Consider the following 19472-nt stretch of genomic DNA (forward strand, 5'->3'; position numbering starts at 1 on the left):
TGGAATGCCGGCAGCGGGGCAAGCGTAAAAGAGCCTCTTGCGGGCTATTTATTCTCTCTCCAGTGGTGTCGTGGATACCCCAAGAGGGAGAATAGTTGTCGGGATCCCTGCGCCGGTATGCAGAGTGCCGGGATCCCGACAGCCGGGATATCGAGTGCCTCCCCTATGCATACCAGTAAGTAACCCAACACAGTGAAAATTCTATTCTTGCTTGTATATTGATGGTAGCATATTATGAGCAAAGCAATAGGGACATTTTAGGAATGAGCTACATATGCAGAAAGGGGAAGGGAGATGGTGTACAGTCAGCATTGTAGTTTTCTGTTTTATCTTTATGAGTGGAAAGAAGAGCCGATGCAAAGGCTGGTAATGATATGTCATGTGAATATGTCTAGTAGAGATAAAATGATGACACCTATTAAGTGACCATAAATCGTACCATGGTCTTCTTCCTTTAATGCTGTTAAATTCAGACTTTCATTTTCTTTGAAGAACAAACGAAACCTTTCAAATGTGGATGCATATACATTGGCTGTAACAAATGCAGACTGTATGGTTTCCTGAATAAAATAAATAAATAAATAGATGAGGATTACTTTTTAGGGTACATTTCATGTATGTATGGTATCAGCTACTGTTTTTATTTTATGTTTTTCAGTACATGTTACTTATGTTACAATTACTAAGCATTAAACATTATACAACAGATGTATGTTTATAATTAAAAAAGCTTGTCAGAATCCAAAATTCTATTCCAAACACCTTAAATTTATATATGTACGAACGACCTGTCAGCAGCTTTGCATGGGAGCTGACTTGCTTCACTAAAATCATCACTGCTCAGCTTCCTTTTGTCATAGATTAATGTTTCATACACCTAAACCTTCCTAGACAAATGCTCTATATCAGTGATTTTCAACTTTTTTTTTACTCGCGGCACACCGAACAATATTTTAAAATTGCCAAGGCACACCATCAGTTCCCCACAGGAAAAAAAACACACACACATTGGCCCTCACAGTAAAAAAAAAAATCCACACATACAGTACATTGGCCTACGCAGAAAAATCTATCACATTGCTCTCACATAAATCCTATTGCTCCCCACATGAATTATTCACATTATTCCCCTCATAAATCCATAAATCCTTATTCTCCACACATAAATCCTCATTCTCCACACATAAATCCTCTTGCTCCACACAGGAGAAATAAAATAACAAATATTAGCCCCTACCAGTCAGCTGTTCTCCTCCTTGTCCCTCAGTGGTGGGGGTTGTTCATAGTGGAGTGCTGCGAATACTGAGCAGCGGGCGTCGGGCAGGTGTGGGCATGGGTGGGCAAGGAAAGCTGTGAATGTAGGCGGGAACTGGATGATATGTATGCAGGTGGGTGGGCTGGCTGGGTGTGAGACACGGCAGCTGTGACCTATGATTTCACACCACCGCGTCTTCAAGGCATAGGTTACGAACCGATCACAACTGATCCTCTAAGAAGAGCCCGAGCCAACAGTTCACTCTGAAGGTGCAGGAAGCGGCTCTGGCTCCGCGGCACACCTTGCAACTGGTCTGCCACGGCACACTGGATGGAAAAGCTTGCTCTAAGAAGAGCCCGAACCAACAGTTCACTCTGAAGGTGCAGGAAGCGGTTCTGGCTCTGTGGCACACCTTGCAACTGGTCGCGGCACACCAGTGTGCCACGGCACACTGGTTGAAAAAGCCTGCTCTATATAATTATGAAAACCTCATAAAAATATGTCAAGTGGTTCTCGAGATTAGCCTGAACAAACAGAAAGATGCCATACCGGGAACTTTATTTTATACTATGTAGAGATACAGGCAGGAGCGTAGCTGGAACTTAAAAATTGTTCTTGCCTCCTATCTTTAGTTTCAATAACAGTATGTGGCTCTGAACACAAACTTGTCTCCTTTCATCCATGTTACTTATGATTAGCAGCCACCAGCCTTGGGGAGGGGCAAAGGCACAATAGGGATCGTGACTGATGCACAGCTACAGATAGGGAGAGAGGGTGTCGAGGAACACATGTGGAGAGGGAGTCAGAAGAACATATGAAGAGGAAGGGGTTCAGAGGAACACATGGGGAGAAAGAGGTCAGTGGTACACATCGGGGGGGTTCAGAGAAATGCTTGGGGGAGGTCAGAGGCACTCATGAGGAGGGGGATAAAGGTATGCTTGGTGAGGCAAGAGGCAGAGGTATATATGGGTAGGGGAAATTATAGGTGCACATGGGGAGGTAGGAGGCAGAGGCACTCACAGGGAAAGGGGTCAGAGGCATGCTTGGTGAGACAGGGCAGATTTACATATGGGGAAAGGGTAAGAGGCACACTTGGGGAGGCAGGGTGCAAAGGCACTCATGGGAAATACACATATATTTCTGATTACTCATGGAAGCAGGTGAAGGAGGAGCATTACGAGAGATGGGGTGGAGACATAAGTCAAGGATGAGATGTGATGCTTTCCTCCCCAATGCAAAGTTGCAGACTAAAGCCTTCGATGACTGGGAGGAGGGTCAGGGGAACTGCTGCTGATCAGTCTGATAGGGGGCCTGCAGCGCTGATGATACCTGCAGCAAACTGCTTCCTAGTCACAGGCTGAAGTCTACCTGTGTCTAAGAAGCAGTTCACAGGAGAGATGACTTCTGGGGTCCTGATATAACACACCACTCACTGTCCCACACTAGATGTTGTCCCCAGCAGTACCCAGTGTAGCCCTGGCGCTATAGTTACATAGTGGGAGTAACCAGGAGTGGAAGTGCGCAGCTGCCTGTGATCATCAAGATGTTGCATGGTTCAGCCATGGCAATAGCCACTTCATTCTCTCACTGTCATCACTGTCCCCTGTGGTGAGCTGCATGCAGGGGAGAGGCAGGCACCGGAGGTGCTGCAGGGCCCATAGCAACTGCACTCCCTTTTGTCATAGATTAATGTTTCATACACCTAAACCTTCCTTGACAAAATTGACGAAATTGTGATAACTGCATCAAAATCCTTCCAGAGGACAGAAAGGACAGACAGACGCCTTCCAGGGACTTTTTGTATATATATATATATATATGTATTGTCCATAGGTCTCTCTTTTGTGCAGACTTTCAGACAAAAAACGATTTCTTTTGAGGTAGAATTTTTTAAATTCCAGAGACAACTCCGTCTCCTTGATTATTTCAATAAACAAGGGACTGGCAAGAAGAAAATGTCATGTGTCTTCTTTAAATCACACAGTACTCTTGATCCTCAAAACAATAATGCCTCGATATAATTTTTTTCTAGGCTAGTGAAGTGTGATGTTATGCCTCACCATGATGGGTTGCAACGCAGTCGCTCTAGTATCACCAAGGAGGAGTGTTTGGCTGTCAGATCGCTACATGATAACAAACAGATCATCATTCGCCCTGCCGATAAAGGCGGTGGGGTGATGATCCTAAATCATTTTGACTATGTTGAGGAGGCGATGAGACAGCTAAACGATTCCAAAACCTATAAATTGCTGAAATTTGACCCTACACAGGGTTATAAAAGAGAAATTGATGCTATCATTCAGCTAGGTTTTGTTAATGGATGGCTTGATGAACAGACTGTAAAATTTTTGATTCAGGATTTTCCCAAAATCCACTTGTTTTATATACCCACTAAAGTTTACAAATCATTGGTCTCCCCACCTGGAAGGCCAATTATTTCTTCAAGGAGCTCTTTGGGACAAACCCTTTCACAATACGTTGATTTCTATTTGCAGCCAGCGGTACAAACAACACCCTATTTCATTAGGGACACCACTGACTTTTTGAACAAATTGGGAACACTTGGTGAGTTACCTCCCAGTTGTCTATTGGTGACTTTAGATGTTGGTAGTTTATATATCAATATTGTGGGTGGCCATAAGAGAAACCATTACGAACAGTCCACATTATACAGGTACTCCGGTTGATTACCTCATTCTATTGATAGAGGTGATTTTGCATAAGAACTATTTCCTCTTTAACAACAGGTTTTATTTACAAACAAAGGGGACCGCGATGGGGTCTAATATGGCCCCATCATATGCTAATCTATATATGTATTGTTATGAAAAGATATATCATGAGTAACAATACTTTTTCTAGCTATATCGCCTTTTACCAGTGATATATAGACAACCTTTTTATGATTTGGACTGGAGGAGTGGATCGTTTGTTTGAGTTTGTGTACTATTTGAATAATTTGCCGGGCTCATTAGATTCACATTTAATAGCAGTTCCACTTTTGCTAACTACTTAAATGTTACCGTTACAGTATATGATGGGATTATAACAACTAGTGTCTTTAGGAAGGAGACCGATAAAAATATACTACTCTTATCTTCAAGTTTTCATCCCCAACTGCTCAACAGAGGCCTTCCCTATTCACAACTAGTGAGAGTAACACGCATTACCTCTGATAAGGAACAACTGCCTTTGGCTCTGAAAACCATGGGTGACAAATTCATCCAATGAGGCTACAGTCAAAAAGAGGTCTTCGGAAATGTCTGGAATTGAATCGTGAGGATCTATTGACAACTAAAGCAAAAATTTCTGACACTTCAAACACAGTGTTTTGTAGTACGTTCTCAATAACATCTGAGGTGTTAAGAACGGATATTCGTGAACATTGGCATATCTTACAATCTGACCCAAATGTGGGTCCCGATTGTGAACAACTACCCTTGTTTTGTTACAAACGCAGTCGAAATTTAAAAGAATCACCTATTCGGACATTAGCCCTGTGACGAACTCCAATCAGAACTGGTTAAGATTACAAAAGGGAGCCTTCAAATGTTCTGGCTGTACCTATTGCTCACATATAATAACAGGAAGCACTTTTACACATCCTGGTACTGGATTACAATATCCTATCTGACATTGTCTCAATTGTGAGACCAAAGTCGTTATCTAAGTAATACTATGCCCCTGCCGGAAAATCTATCTGGGTAAAACCATCAAAATGCTGAAAGAACGCATTGCCATGCATAGATCCTCATTAAAGAAGATAAAATCAGGAGTAGATGCTACAACAGCCCCAGTAGCCAGATATTTCCATTCTACTGGTCATAACATCCGAGACTTTTGCTTTATGCCTGTGGACCACATACCGCCTCTACAAAGAGGTGGTGATCGCCATAAATTACTGATGCAAAGGGGAGTGTCAATGGATCTACAAGCTACAATCATTGACACCTGTGGGTTTAAATGAAGAATTTAGTTTGACCCCTTTTTTGTAAAAACTTACATGTTGGATGATAATGTTACCCATGTTGAAGATAATAGGATTTTAATTACCTACCGGTAAATCCTTTTCTCGTAGTCCGTAGAGGATACTGGGGTCCACATTAGTACCATGGGGTATAGACGGGTCCACTAGGAGCCTTGGGCACTTTAAGAAATTAATAGTGTGGGCTGGCTCCTCCCTCTGTGCCCCTCCTAACAGACTCAGTCTATAAACTGTGCCCGAGGAGACGGACATACCTTGAGAGAAGGATTTAACAGAACAGTGGTGAGATTCCGAACCAGCACACACCAAACAAGAGGAAAGCCATGCTAACCAAAGTTGTACAGGAACAACAATGGCTGAACCAATAACAATACTTTACGTAAGTAACAGTGCAGGAAAAAACGAAGCACTGGGTGGGCGCCCAGTATCCTCTACGGACTGCAAGAAAAGGATTTACCGGTAGGTAATTAAAATCCTTTTTTTATCTTAGAGGATACTGGGGTCCACATTAGTACCATGGGGATGTACCAAAGCTCCCAAACCAGGTGGGAGAGTGCTGAGGATCCTGCAGAACGGATTGACCAAACTGAAGGTCCTCAGAGGCCAAAGTATCGAACTTGTAGAACGTAGCAAACATGTTTAAACCTGACCAAGCTGCCCGGCAGAGCTGTAAAGCTGAGATACCCCAGGCAGCTGCCCAGGAAAAACCCACCGACCGAGTAGAGTGGCCATGAACAGAGTTAGGAACCGGCAAACCTTCCGTAGAGTAAGCATGCTGGATAGTAAGCCTGATCCAGCATGCAATTGTCTGCTTTGAAGCAGGACACCCAATTTTATTGGGATCATAGAGAACAAACAGCAAGTCCCATATTCTGTGACGAGCTGTCCGCTTCACATAGATCTTCAAAGCCCTCACAACATCCAAGGACTTTGAAATAGCAGAGGTGTCGGTAACCACCGGAACCACAATAGGTTGGTAGATATGAAACGCAGACACCACCTTAGGAAGAAATGGCTGACGAGTTCTGAGTTCAGCTCGATCCTCATGAAAAACCAAATTGGGGCTCTTGTGAGACAACGCCCCTAATTCCGATACACGTCTTGCAGAAGGCAAGGCCAACAGTGTGACGGTCTTCCACATATGAAACTTGACGTCAACATCTTGTAAAGGCTCAAACCATTCAGGTTGCAGGAACTGAAACACCACGTTGAGATCCCAAGGTGCCGTGGGAGGTACAAAGGGTGGTTGAATGTGCAGAAACCCTTTAAGGACGTCTGAACCTCAGGGAGAGAAGCCAATTGTTTCAGGAAGAAAATGGACAAGGCCGAAATCTGGACTTTTAAGGAGCACAGGCGTAGGCCCGCATCCACAGCTGACTGCAGAAAGAACAGAAAACGTCCCAGACGAAATTTCCTGAGTTCACAACAAGAAATATATTTTCTCCAAATCCGTTGGTAATGTTTAGATGATACCCCCTTCCTGGCCTGGATCAAGGTAGGAATAACCCTTTCCGGAATGCCTTTCCGGGCTAGAATTTGGTGCTCAACTTCCATGCCGTCAAACGTAGACGCGGTAAGTCTTGATAGACGAAAGGCCCTTGTTGTAGAAGGTCCTCCCAAAGAGGTAGAGGCCACGGATCCTCCAGGAGCATCTCCAGTAGGTCCGTGTACCAAGCCCTTCTTGGCCAATCTGGAGCAATGAGAATTGCTTGAACCTTTTCCCTTTTTATTCTTTTGAGAATCCTTGGGATCAGTGGAAGTGGTGGAAACACGTACACCATCTGATAGACCCACGGAGTCACCAGAGCGTCTACCGTCACTGCCTGTGGGTCTCTCGACCTGGAACAATACCGCTGGAGTTTCATGGGGAGATGAGAGGCCAACATGTTGATCTGTGGAAGTCCCCACCGACTTGTCAAGGACCCGAAAACATCTGGGTGAAGGGCCCACTCTCCTGGATGGAGATCGTGTCTGCTGAGAAAGTCCGCTCCCAGAATGAAGAATGCAGACAACGCTATTGCGTGTCTTTCCATCCAGAGGAGAATCCTTGTTACTTCTGACATCGCTGCTCTGCTCTTCGTTCCCCCTTGTCGGTTTATGTACGTCACCGCCGTCACATTGTCCGACTGAATCTGAATGGCATGATCTTGAAGTAGATGTGAAGCCTGAAGATGGGTGTTGTATACAGAGCCGGATTAAGGGGGGGGTCCCAGGGATACGTACCCAGGGCCCCCTGCCACACCACAGATCGGATCTTTCTTCAATCAGATCTGCGGTGCAGCGCTCACGAGCCCCGGCTCCCCGCTGCCCTGTCCCTCTTCCCCCTTCAGTACAGCGTGCGGCCAGTGCCGTTTAGCGGCGAGCGGCTCACTTTGTGACTACTTATCTCCTCCCTCTCTCTCCCCCCGAGCGCTCCTGCTCGGGGGGCGGGGCTTCGCGGAATGACGCGTTTGCGTCGTGACGTCACGACGCAAACGCGTCATTCCGCGAAGCCCCGCCCCCCGAGCAGGAGCGCTCGGGGGGAGAGAGAGGGAGGAGAGGAGATAAGCATCGAAGGAGGAGGCGGCCGGCGCGAGGGACGTGAGTCGGCGGGACCCGAAGAGCGGGAAGATGTAAGTATTTTTTTCCCTCTCTCTCTCTTCCTCCCTTCCTCCCCCCCACTTGACACCTGCCTGCCGCACTATGTAAAATGAGGATACCTTCCGCACTGTGTAAAATGGGGGCACCTGCCGCACTATGTAAAATGAGGATACCTTCCGCACTGTGTAAAATGGGGGCACCTGCCGCACTGTGTAAAATGGGGATACCTTCCGCACTGTGTAAAATGGGGATACCTGCCGCACTGTGTAAAATGGGGATACCTGCCGCACTGTGTAAAATGGGGACACCTGCCTGCGTACGGTGTAAAATGGGGACACCTGCCGCACTGTGTAAAATGGGGGCACCTGCCGCACTGTGTAAAATGGGGGCACCTGCGGCACTGTGTAAAATGGGGATACCTGCCGCACTGTGTAAAATGGGGACACCTGCCTGCGTACGGTGTAAAATGGGGACACCTGCCGCACTATGTAAAATGAGGATACCTTCCGCACTGTGTAAAATGGGGGCACCTTCCGCACTGTGTAAAATCGGGATACCTGCCGCACTGTGTAAAATGGGGATACCTGCCGCACTGTGTAAAATGGGGATACCTGCCGCACTGTGTAAAATGGGGACACCTGCCTGCGTACTGTGTAAAATGGGGACACCTGCCTGCGTACTGTGTAAAATGGGGACACCTGCCTGCGTACTGTGTAAAATGGGGACACCTGCCTGCGTACTGTGTAAAATGGGGACACCTGCCTGCGTACTGTGTAAAATGGGGATATCTGCCTACCGTACTGTGTAAAATGGGGATATCTGCCTACCGTACTGTGTAAAATGGGAACACCTGCCTGCGTACTGTGTAATATGGGGACACTTGCCTGGTGTAATGTGTAAAAAGGGGACTTTTTTTATTTTTATTTTTCCCCCCTGTGGTGGGTGTGATGATATCAGACGAGGCCACGCCCACTTTAATGAGACCACGCCCATTTTAATCAGGCCACACACCCTTGTCGGGAGCGCGCGCACATGCTTTTTCTTTTTCTGGCTATATGGGGGGGGGGCTCGCAAAATTTTTTTATAGCAAGGGGGGGGGGGGGCGCATTTTGAAATCTCGCACTGGGAGCCAAATTGTTAGGAAACGGCCCTGCATGCGGCGCACTAATGACGGAGCCGCAGGCTTGCTGAGCCGGACAGCAATTGGACAACTGAGCCGTCGCTCAGCTGCGCTGACTACAGCTCTAAGTAGGGTGCTCTAACAGCTGTAGTCAGGGCAGCTGAGCGACGGCTCAGCTGTCCAATTGCTGTCCGGCTCAGCAAGCCTGCGGCTCAGTCATTGGCGCGCCGGCACGCTGAACTGAAGGAGGGATTCTTAGATAAATTATATATATATATATATATATATATATATATATATATCCCTCCTCCTTCAGTGGACTAAAAAACTAATAAAAAAATAATAATAATTAAAAAAAATATATATATTTTTTTTTTATTAGTTTTTTTAGTCCATGGGGGCCCCCTGCAATTTAGTACCCCAGGCCTCCCGGGGCCTTAATCCGGCTCTGATTGTATACAGCACTTAGTTCCAGAATGTTGATTGGAAGAGTTGCTTCCTGACTTGTCCCTCTTCCTTGGAAGTGTTCCCCCTGGTGACTGCACCCCAACCTCGGAGGCTTGCGTCTTTGGTTAGAAAAATCCAATTTTGAATCCCAAACCTTTGGCCTTCTGTGAGGTGAGGAGTCTGAAGCCAGCAGAGAAATCCTGGCTCTTGGCGACAGACGTATCCTCTGGTGCATGTGTAGATGCGATCTGGACCATTTGTCCAACAGATCCAGTTGGAAGGGCCTTGCGTGAAACCTTCTGTAAGCCGCTACCATCTTCCCCAGAAGACGAATGCGCAAGTGCACCGATATCCAGGGAGGTTGTAAAACCTCCAGCACCATCAACTGAATTACCAATGCCTTTTCCAATGGAAGGAAAACTCTCATTGCTTCCGTGTCCAGTATCATGCCCAGAAATGGAAGTTTTCTCATCGGGTCCAGGTGAGATTTTGGTAGATTAGGAATCCACTCATATTCCTGGAGCAGTTGAGTCGAAATTGCAATACTGTCCAGCAGCTTCTCCCTGGATGATGCTTTTATCAGCAGGTCGTCAGGTACGGAATTATGTTCACTTACCGTTTGCGTAGGAGGAACATCATCTCTGCCATGACCTTTGTGAATACCCGTGGTGCCGTTGAGAGGCCAAATGGCAGGGCCTGGAACTGGTAGTGACAGTCCTGTAATGCAAACTGTAGATAAGCCTGGTGAGATGGTCAGATCGGGATGTGAAGATATGCATCCTTTATGTCCAGAGACAACAAGAATTCCCCTTCCTCCAGACCTAAGATCACAGCTCTCAGAGACTCCATCTTGAATTTGAATACCCATAAGTATGGGTTCAGGGATTTGAGGTTTAAAATGGGCCTTACCGAACCGTCTGGTTTCGGAACCACAAACAGGTTGAAATAGTAACCTTTGTTCTGTAGGTGAGGTGGATCTGGAACAATGACCTGAGTCTGTACCAGTTTTTGTATGGCTACCTGTAGAGTTAGACTTGCTTCTGGAGAAGCTGGTAAGCCTTATTTGAAGAATCTGTGAGGTGGGAGTTCCTGAAACTCCAGGTCTGTAGCCCTGGGTGATAAGAGCTTTGACCCTGGTATCTAGGCCTGATGTTGCCCATATGTGACTGAAATATCTCAAGCGGGCACCCACCTGCCTGTCTTCCAGCCAGTGCGGTCCACCGTCATGCCGAAGGCTTTGAGGAAGCAGAGCCGGAGGTCTGTTCCTGTGAACCTGCAGGAGCAGGTTTTCTGGGTTTGCCTCTTTTACCTTTGAAGGAAGCAGAAGAACCCTTGGATTAACATTTGAACTTTGCTGTCCGAAAGGACTGCAGAATTGGAGCAGAGTAGGTTTTCCTAGCTGGGGGTGCTGCAGACGGGAGGTATGTAGACTTACCCGCCGTAGCCTTGGATATCCACGCATCCAGTTCATCTCCAAACAGGGCGTCACCTTTGAATGGTAGGCTTTCCACTCCCTTTCTGGAATCTGTATCCACATTTGACTGACGTAGCCATAAGCCCTGAAGCGCCGACACAGCCAAGGCCGTGGAGAGTGCATGGAGTAAGCCAGTTTCTTTTAGGGCTTCGACCATAAAATTAGCCGAGGCCGGTACATGTTGTAGGAGTAAAACTATCTCCCGCCTATGTAAGAAATCTAAGTCCTCAATTAGAGTACCTGACCATTTGGAAATGGCCCTAGAGCTCAAAGAGCAAGCTATAGTGGGTTTCTGGGCCACCCCCACAGCCATGTACAGAGATTTGAGAGAGGTCTCAATCTTGCGGTCAGACGTGTCCTTTAAGGAGGCTGCACCTAGGACCGGTAAGATTATCTTACGGGACAACCTAGAAATTGAGGCATCAACAATTGGCGGGACTTCCCACTTTTCCCTATCATCCTGCGGAAAAGGGAAAGTTGCTATTAACCGTTTAGGGATCTGAAACTTCTTGTCAGGAGTGAGACAAGTTTCTTCAAATATCGAATTTAACTCTTTAGATGCAAAGAAGGAAGCAAAGGATTTCTTTTTTATATTGAGATTCCTCAGTGGCCTCTATCACTGTATCAGGAATGTGCAAGACCTCCCTAATAGCCTCTATTAGGGCCTGTATTCCCTGTGATAGAGCTGCATCCGCCCACCTAAATCCACATCACCGTCATCTGCATCAGTGTCACCATCATCGGTATCAGCCTGCAGGATTTGTGCCAGCGTACGTTTTTGTGGACAAATGGCAGGGGTCTGAGATGCTGGTATGGGCACTGAATCTCTATTCATCAGGTCATTCATAGACTGTCTTAAGTATTGCGTCTCTTTCTGAGTTTGGGACAATTTATGAGAAATGTTTGAGATCATCCCTTTCAGTGAATCTAACCACACAGGCTCCGACCCACTAGCCTGAGAAGGTGTACTATCTTGTGTACACTGTATAGATCCCCCTGGGACGAGAAGCACTCTGCAGTGCAGGACACACACTCTTTTGTCATGGCAACACGTAAAAACACAGCCACACAGTAGAGAAGAAGGTATAACACAGTTAAACCACCCAGAGCCGTCTAGGGAGACACAGAGTATGATGGAGCCAGCCACAACGCGCCCCTATGGCCAATAAAAGACTTAGCAGGGTGGCAAACTAAGTACCCTTAATAGGGGCTTAGTATACCATTATTGCTCCCCCTTTTTGCTATAACCCTCTGGTACCGCTAAGGTAAACTGGAGTCTTGAAGGAGCAGCTGTGCGTCCCTGTGAGACTGTTCAGTGAGATCTGCAGAGGGAAAATGGCGCTGGTGAGCTGCTGGATCCGCTGATAGTGAAACCCCGCACTCTTTATGGCGCACGGTCTTCCCGGTTTTTTATACTGGCTTGAGATATTTCATGTGCTTAACAGTGGGTTAAAACCCCTGTAAGCGATAGCGCCAGTGTGGGTAGTGTTTGTGACTTCAGCTCGCCCCTCACCGCAGATACACACCTAAGCATGTCACTGAAGACTAGAGCCGCAGTGTTGTCAGCGCTGCGCTCCTAGCCTTGTGCCGCCATTACCGCCGGTGAACCGCTAACCGGGACGCCGGCGTTCTACTCATCTCTCTTCTTTCTTCTGGCTCTGTTAGGGGTGGCGGCATGCTGCGGGAGGTTACGCTCGCTGTTGTGGGGCTTGCGAATGACTACATCAGGAGCTCAGTGTCCTGTCAGCGGAGAAACGGGACCATTAACTCTTTAGGAAGTTGGGCCGTTCTCCCCCCTAAGTCCCACGAAGCAAGCATGCTGGTGCCACCCAGCAGTGCCTGAAAATAACAAACAAAACAAATGCAGAAAACTCTTCAGGAGCTTCCCTAAGCGTGACCAGCTCCTCTGGCCACATTTTCTAAACTGAGTCTGGTAGGAGGGGCATAGAGGGAGGAGCCAGCCCACACTATTAATTTCTTAAAGTGCCCAAGGCTCCTAGTGGACCCGTCTATACCCAATGGTACTAATGTGGACCCCAGTATCCTCTAAGACGTAAGAGAAATTCACTTTCCTGTTTGTGTTTTTTAGGTCTCAAATATTGAGGAGGAACATTTGAGATTTATTGTCTCATTAACCTGGAGATCTTCTTAATCAGTATCTATCTGAACGAGTGTTATTAATATTTATATATATACTTTATTTTATGTATCTACAGTATATGTGTTATGTTTGTGTGCAATCCTGTTGCCAATAGAAAGCAGCTTCAGTTGATTTGCTTGCATTTACATTGACTTAATAAGCCTGCAATGCGCTGCTGTTGTTAAGAAATCAGTCTGGTTAAGACTGTGATAGTGGTTGGCAAAAAGACGCATTGATTGGTGTCAAATACATGCCCCTCTGTATATCTTAGATAAGCGATGTAATACCATGCTGGTTGGCATGGCTGGCGGATCGCGTTACTTCTGGTCATTGGATGACGTGGCCGGAAGTGACGTGGCGGCGGTCCGCGTCTCTATGGTGATGGGGGCCATTGTAAGAGCTGAACAAAACCAACCTGATCCATCTTCTGGTGTGGATCTAATCTGGAAGTTTAAGAAATAATATAGGCATGCAGGTCTCAAGCTGTCCAGGTTTTCTATGTGGCAACGGAACTCCATATATGTTGTATCCATTTTTTCATTGTTTAAATGTTAACACGTGTTCTGTATTTGTTTTATGTGTTTTGTTTGGTATATATGTCCCACATTGGCATTATGCAGTTAGGCAGTCCAGGTTGAAGGTGCATGCTGCACCGAAAAGGTTCCGTCGACTCTGACAATGATTCTGACAATACAGAAACATATGGATGGGTGATTATATTGTATCCCATGTTTATGACTGCAGTTTGTGGAAACTATTTTTGATATGCCCAATGTTTTGGCCACAATATATCATGAATTTTAACTTTTTGATGGATTAATAGGACATTTTTACTGCTGAATGGTGTGCTGTCCGCTATACTTTGCCTCCTGTCGTGGTTAAAGTTTATGTGAATATATATATATATATATATATATATATATGCGCATATGCAGTCTGATGATAATTGCTCAAATACAAAAACATTGGCTTAGCACACAACTCTAAATTAGGCCCTTAAATCATTATTAGATTATATTTCCATTTAGACTAGAAGTAGAAGATTCCCAATTGATCTTAATAAAATATGTTTGCATTTGTATTATTTTGGAAATGGTGCTTGTATGTTGATATTTAAAATTACATTTTCACTTTTTTTCATTGATAACACAATTAAAATATTCATAACACTATTTTACAGTATTAAAGTGACTTACTATTACTACTTCTAAGTCTCAACTCCATGCTTTCCTAGTGCATAGGTATACATGTACAGTATGTACTCTGACATGTAAACAGAAACAGATAAAACACAACATATATTTGTGGGGATGGTATCAAGTCAGAATGACCACCCATATGCCGCAGTTGGTAATTATCCTGAAATACGGAACATCTCTCGTGTAAACCCTAACCCAGTATTTCACAATAACAAAATGACCTTTAGGATTACAAAATTCAGATGTCAGATGGATATATGAATTTTGTAATACTAAAGGACATTTTGATATTATGATTTATTGTGATACAGTAATTACCTCATCAGACAGGGTATATAATGCATGTAGAGAAGACTTCCCCCATACTTTGACAAAGATCATGTCTGGAACGAAACGCGTTGATTGGGGCTGACTGATACTGGTGAAAAGTGACAACATCGAAGAGGAAGAAGGAAACACATGCAGAGGAATGGTGCATGTGTATATCCCACTGCTAATTTTCCAACTCTGGTAGGAGTACCTTCTCACTATTCAGCAGAAGTTCTTTGTAATGACAAGTATGCAAGATTTTACACTATGGGGGTTATTCACAGATGAACACAGATCTTGCTTCCGCAGTAAGATCTGCGTCCATTTACTCACATGTTGGGGGCCGCCCAGCACAGGGCAAGGCTGCCCAGTATGTGTGTTGTGCCGCCGGTGATGCAATCAGTCTGCGCAGTCTGGCTGTGCTGGGAGGCGGTCTGGTACTATTTTTCTTCTCAGATCGGCTGTGTGTGACATCACTCAGCCGACCCAAAAACAGTCTGTATGCACCTGCGTTGTCTGGCTGGACCATGCCCCCCCCCCCCTTCCCGCCCCCACACCCATGGCCACAACTGTTAATCACTATGCGATTACATCCTTCTGGGATGCATGGTGAAGGGTCGCACACGCGCACTATGGCAGGTGCGCGTGCACAGACCCTATGGACGCAGCCACTGCATGTGAACGCAACGGCTGTGTCCATATCTGAATAGCCCCCTATGGACCTTTTACTTGGACCGTCAGACCAACCAGCAGTCACACCCTTTCTGGATGCCCCATATTAGTACCCACTACCATTGTGGCCTATATCACCATCATTATCCACCTTACTGCTTAGGGTATGTCATGGCTGTGGCCTGCTATGTGGTTGACTACAGCTCTGGTAGATAGGCGTAGGCTTCTTATTACACTATACTTATGCAGCCTAAAACCCTCCATCATTATTCTGATGTCCATGGGACCTCTCACTTTTGTGTCTAAACTGTGCAGCTCCTAGTTCCACCAGTAATCTCCATCCTTTGTATGTACTGCAGTATAAATTAACTTCATGCTCTGACTATTGTACCTACTGTGCTCCCACATGAAATTCATTCAGCTTCTCCCACGTATGTCACTACTGCTCTACTCCTTTTTGCATTGTTTTGCCTGGATTGACATTGTTTTTTTGCCATTGCTCACATTTCCAGAATTGGCATGTATTTTTGCCATTTTATTATCACAGTATTATTATCATTATCCTGGGTGACCCCCTGGTTCACATGCATGTTCTCTTGCTGTGCACAAACTTCATTTATTGACCTCTGGATATAATGCATCTAGCCTTCATTAGTATTATGTTTTCTATCTATTTATTTCCTTGTGCATCTATACTTGACTATCTTGTCTGACCCCAGTCTTATCTTTTGATACTCTACTTTCCTTTTTGGTTTATAGAATGCTAGTTCCATCTGCATGAGATACTCACAGCATGACCTCCCTCATATCCTCCTCCACCTTCTGTCTACAGGACTTGTCCAATACTGCTCTCCACCTATGACACTCCATGCCTAATGCTTCAAGACACTGCCAAAACCTTCAAATATTCCTTCAACACTCACCTCTTCAGTCTTGCCTACGTTACCCCCTCATGGCCCTAATTTAGACTCCCTCTACTTCCTCCATCGAACACATTCACCAGTGTACCAATCTTGCTTACCTGACTCTCATTGCCCATCCCTCTAGAATATAAGCTCTCATGAGCAAGGTCCTTTCCCCCTTATGTCTCACGTCAGTCTGCCTTCAAAACCCTGTAGCCTTGTTAAATCACTCGCTATCTGTTCACTCATATGCATTGATTCTCACCCATAGGGAATCTGTGCTGCCTTAAAAATAAACATTGATGATGATGACCTGAAAATATCCACATAGGGGTGTATTCAATAAGAGTGAGGGGGCTGTCGTCTTGTCGGCAGCTTCCGACAGGTTTAGGTCGGAAGGGGTTCCGACCTATTCAAGGCTGGCTGTTTTTTTCCCGACAAGTCGGGAATTCCCGATGTGTCGGAAAACACGTAGATTGTCAGATTAGTTGCGGATCCACGTGTTCCGCGGCCAAATCTGACAGGTTTTAGCCCCGGTTCCGACAATGTCAATGTGACTTTTTTTAAAGTCGGATAGACATTGTTGGAACCAGGGAGATGCATGAGGCGGCCGGAGGAGCAGCGTGAGGCGGCCGGAGGAGCAGCGGGAAAAGCGGCCAGAGGAGCAGAAGCGGCTGGAGGAGCAGCGAGAGAGGTGGCCGGAAGAGCAGTGGGAGAGGCGGGCGGAGGAGTAGTGGGACAGGCTGGCGGAGGAGCAGCGGCAGAGGTGGCCGGAGGAGCAGCGTGAGGCGGCCGGAAGAGCAGAGGTAGAGACGGCCGGAGGAGCCGGGGACAGGTGAGTATTGCCAGTGGCAGCAGCACGGCCCGGCGCTCAGCAGCGCACTGACAGTTGTCGGGAGCACTAAATCCGACAGTCAGATTTGGCTGCCCCATTGAATAATCACCTGTCGGGTCCTTTCCGTCGGAAAGGACCCGACAGGTATTGAATATACACCATAGAGATGCTTCTTTCCTTGTGTAAGATAGTAGCCTGAGTGCCTTCATTTCTACCTGAGCCTTACTGTAGGTCAAGGCTCGAAAAATCCAAGGGGCCAGGCAGCCATGGCCCCTAGATTTTGCTGCCTGGCTTCCATGTGCTGAGTGTCCGTCTTGGCCTGTGCTGACTACTGTGCCTGTTCATCCCATACTGCGCTGTCTGCTGTCTTCAAACTCCATCTGCATAGAGCTCTCCGATAAGAAGGACTATGCGTGGAACGGGATTGAGGCTTCAGCGGGGGTAGTGATGTGTACACAGGTTGGAAGGGGATTGTTTGCCCGGAGGATTGCTGCGGAGGGCTTGTTTGCCTGGCCGTGGGGTACGATTGCCTGGGGAGTGGGGAGAAGCTGCTCAGTAATGTGACTGCGGAGGAAGGGGGGGCAGGTATGGTTGTTGGTTTTTTTGGTGGGGCGGGGGGGGGGTGACAACAGTGGTCTGGCTCCCACACTTTCATCCTGGCTTCTAGAGTTTAGAAAACATTGAGAAGCCCTGATGGTAAGACTTTCGTATCCTTAATGACATTTAAGTCAACTTTTCATATTCAGGACGAACTTTTGCCTAAAAGCAAAACAGTGAGATATATTTCATGTAAAGCTTACCGTAATTTGGTTAACTAGAGACTGCAAATGCTTGTCATCCTCAAACATAGAACTTAGACTTGGGCCTTCTCCACACGTCTTCTCCTCCAACTTATTATTAATAACGGGCTGGGTAAAGGCATTAAAATATGGATCTGGAACAAGGTTGGCCAGTGACAAAACAGTTTCTTGAAACTGATCAACAACTTCGATAATTCTATCCTGAAAAAAGAATAATGTGTTGAAAATAAGATATATACAATATTTGTTACAAATCACACACTATCTTCTCTAATGACTAAATATATATTTATGACTGATCTGCTACTGGTTGCATGCTTGAACTATACTTTGTTCAAAATACAACTGTCATTCTCAAATAAAATGACTGATGCCTTAATACATAAAAAAAAAGTATCTGTCTAGCTGCATGTACTTGACATTTACCAAAATAAATAAATAGTGCAGGGCAGCAATAGAAACAACTGTTTCCCTGTTGTAATGTCACAGAATGTTTTGGGCCCTGTTGTTTCTGGTTTATGTCTCAGATTTGTGTAGATAATCATGGTAAGATGACATCTTTTGAAAAGGAGCATTTTTCTGCTGTAGATACCAGAATTCCGCATGCATAACTATCTAGTGACAATTATGTGCTTTCCTACATAGTTATATTAAACATAACAAAATTATGATATGCAAACATAAATAAGATTGCATGGGTCATAGTGCAAAGATGGCATCCTTAATTGTTTTATGTATTCCAGAGCTATTGTATGAACAAAAGGCATTGGGCACAATTCTAAGAGAGTTGAAAAGCGCCGAGAATTAGCTCCCAGGGGCTATTCAATGCAGCGCAATGGTAAGTCCCGACAATGGGCCTAATTCAGACCTGATCGCTAGCAAGCGATTTTTGCAATGCTGCAATCAGATAGTCGCCGCTTACAGGGGGAGGGTATTTTAGCTGTGCAAGTGTGCGAACGCATGTGTAGCAGAGCTGCACAAACTGATTTTGTGCAGTATCTGTGCGATCACATCAGCCTGTCCAGGGCCAGAATTGACGTCAGGTACCCTCCCTTCTAACACATGGACACGCCTGCGTTTTTCCAGACACTCCTTGAAAACGGTCAGTTGACACCCACAAACGCCTTCTTCCTGTCAATCTCCTTGCGATCGCCCATGCAAATGGATCCGTCGCATAAATCCATCGCTGAGCGGTGATCCGCTTTGTACCTGTGTGATGCACCTGCGCATTGTGGTGCATACGCATGCGCAGTTTGTGCCTGATTGTCCGCTGTGCGAAAACGTACAGCAGCGATCAGATCTGAGATACCCCAAATGTCCGTTCTCTCGGACTAAGGCCCTCATTCCGAGTTGATCGCTCACTAGCTATTATTTGCAGAGCAGCGATCAGATAGTCGCCGCCCACGGGGGAGTGTATTTTCGCTTTGCAAGTGTGCAATTGCATGTGCAGCCAAGAGGGACGAAAATGTTTTTTGCAGTTTCTGAGTAGGTCTGAACTTACTCAGCCCTTGCGATCACTTCAGCCTGTCTGGACCCGGAACTGACGTCAGTCACCCGCCCTGCAAACGCCTGGACACGGCTGCGTTTTCCCTACCACTCCCAGAAAACGGTCAGTTGACACCCATAAACGCCTTCTTCCTGTCAATCTCCTTGCGATCGGTTGTGTGAATGGATTCGTTGCTAGAAGCATTGCACAGCAATGATGGTATTTGTACCCGTACGACGCACGTGCGCATTGCGGTGCATAAGCATGC

The 19472-nt window shown here is 46.0% G+C and overlaps 1 protein-coding gene and 1 long non-coding RNA gene across 3 annotated transcripts in view; one reads left to right on the forward strand and one right to left on the reverse strand.

Moving 5' to 3' along the window:
• DNAH6 (dynein axonemal heavy chain 6) overlaps positions 1–19472 on the reverse strand; it is a 679574-nt gene that overhangs the window by 548836 nt on the left and 111266 nt on the right. Inside the window, exons 11-12 of the mRNA XM_063919567.1 lie at positions 17719–17919; positions 440–560 (exon numbers count right to left, since the gene is read on the reverse strand). Of these exons, the coding sequence (XP_063775637.1) occupies positions 440–560; positions 17719–17919 (322 nt within the window). The remainder of the gene's footprint in view (positions 1–439; positions 561–17718; positions 17920–19472) is intronic.
• LOC134911276 (uncharacterized) overlaps positions 1–19472 on the forward strand; it is a 69923-nt gene that overhangs the window by 36743 nt on the left and 13708 nt on the right. For both annotated transcript variants that reach the window (XR_010176444.1, XR_010176449.1), the window contains one exon: positions 18462–18556. This is a non-coding gene — a long non-coding RNA (uncharacterized LOC134911276). The remainder of the gene's footprint in view (positions 1–18461; positions 18557–19472) is intronic.

The sequence above is a fragment of the Pseudophryne corroboree genome, chromosome 1 (assembly GCF_028390025.1).
Source record: "Pseudophryne corroboree isolate aPseCor3 chromosome 1, aPseCor3.hap2, whole genome shotgun sequence".
Classification (NCBI taxonomy): domain Eukaryota; kingdom Metazoa; phylum Chordata; class Amphibia; order Anura; family Myobatrachidae; genus Pseudophryne; species Pseudophryne corroboree.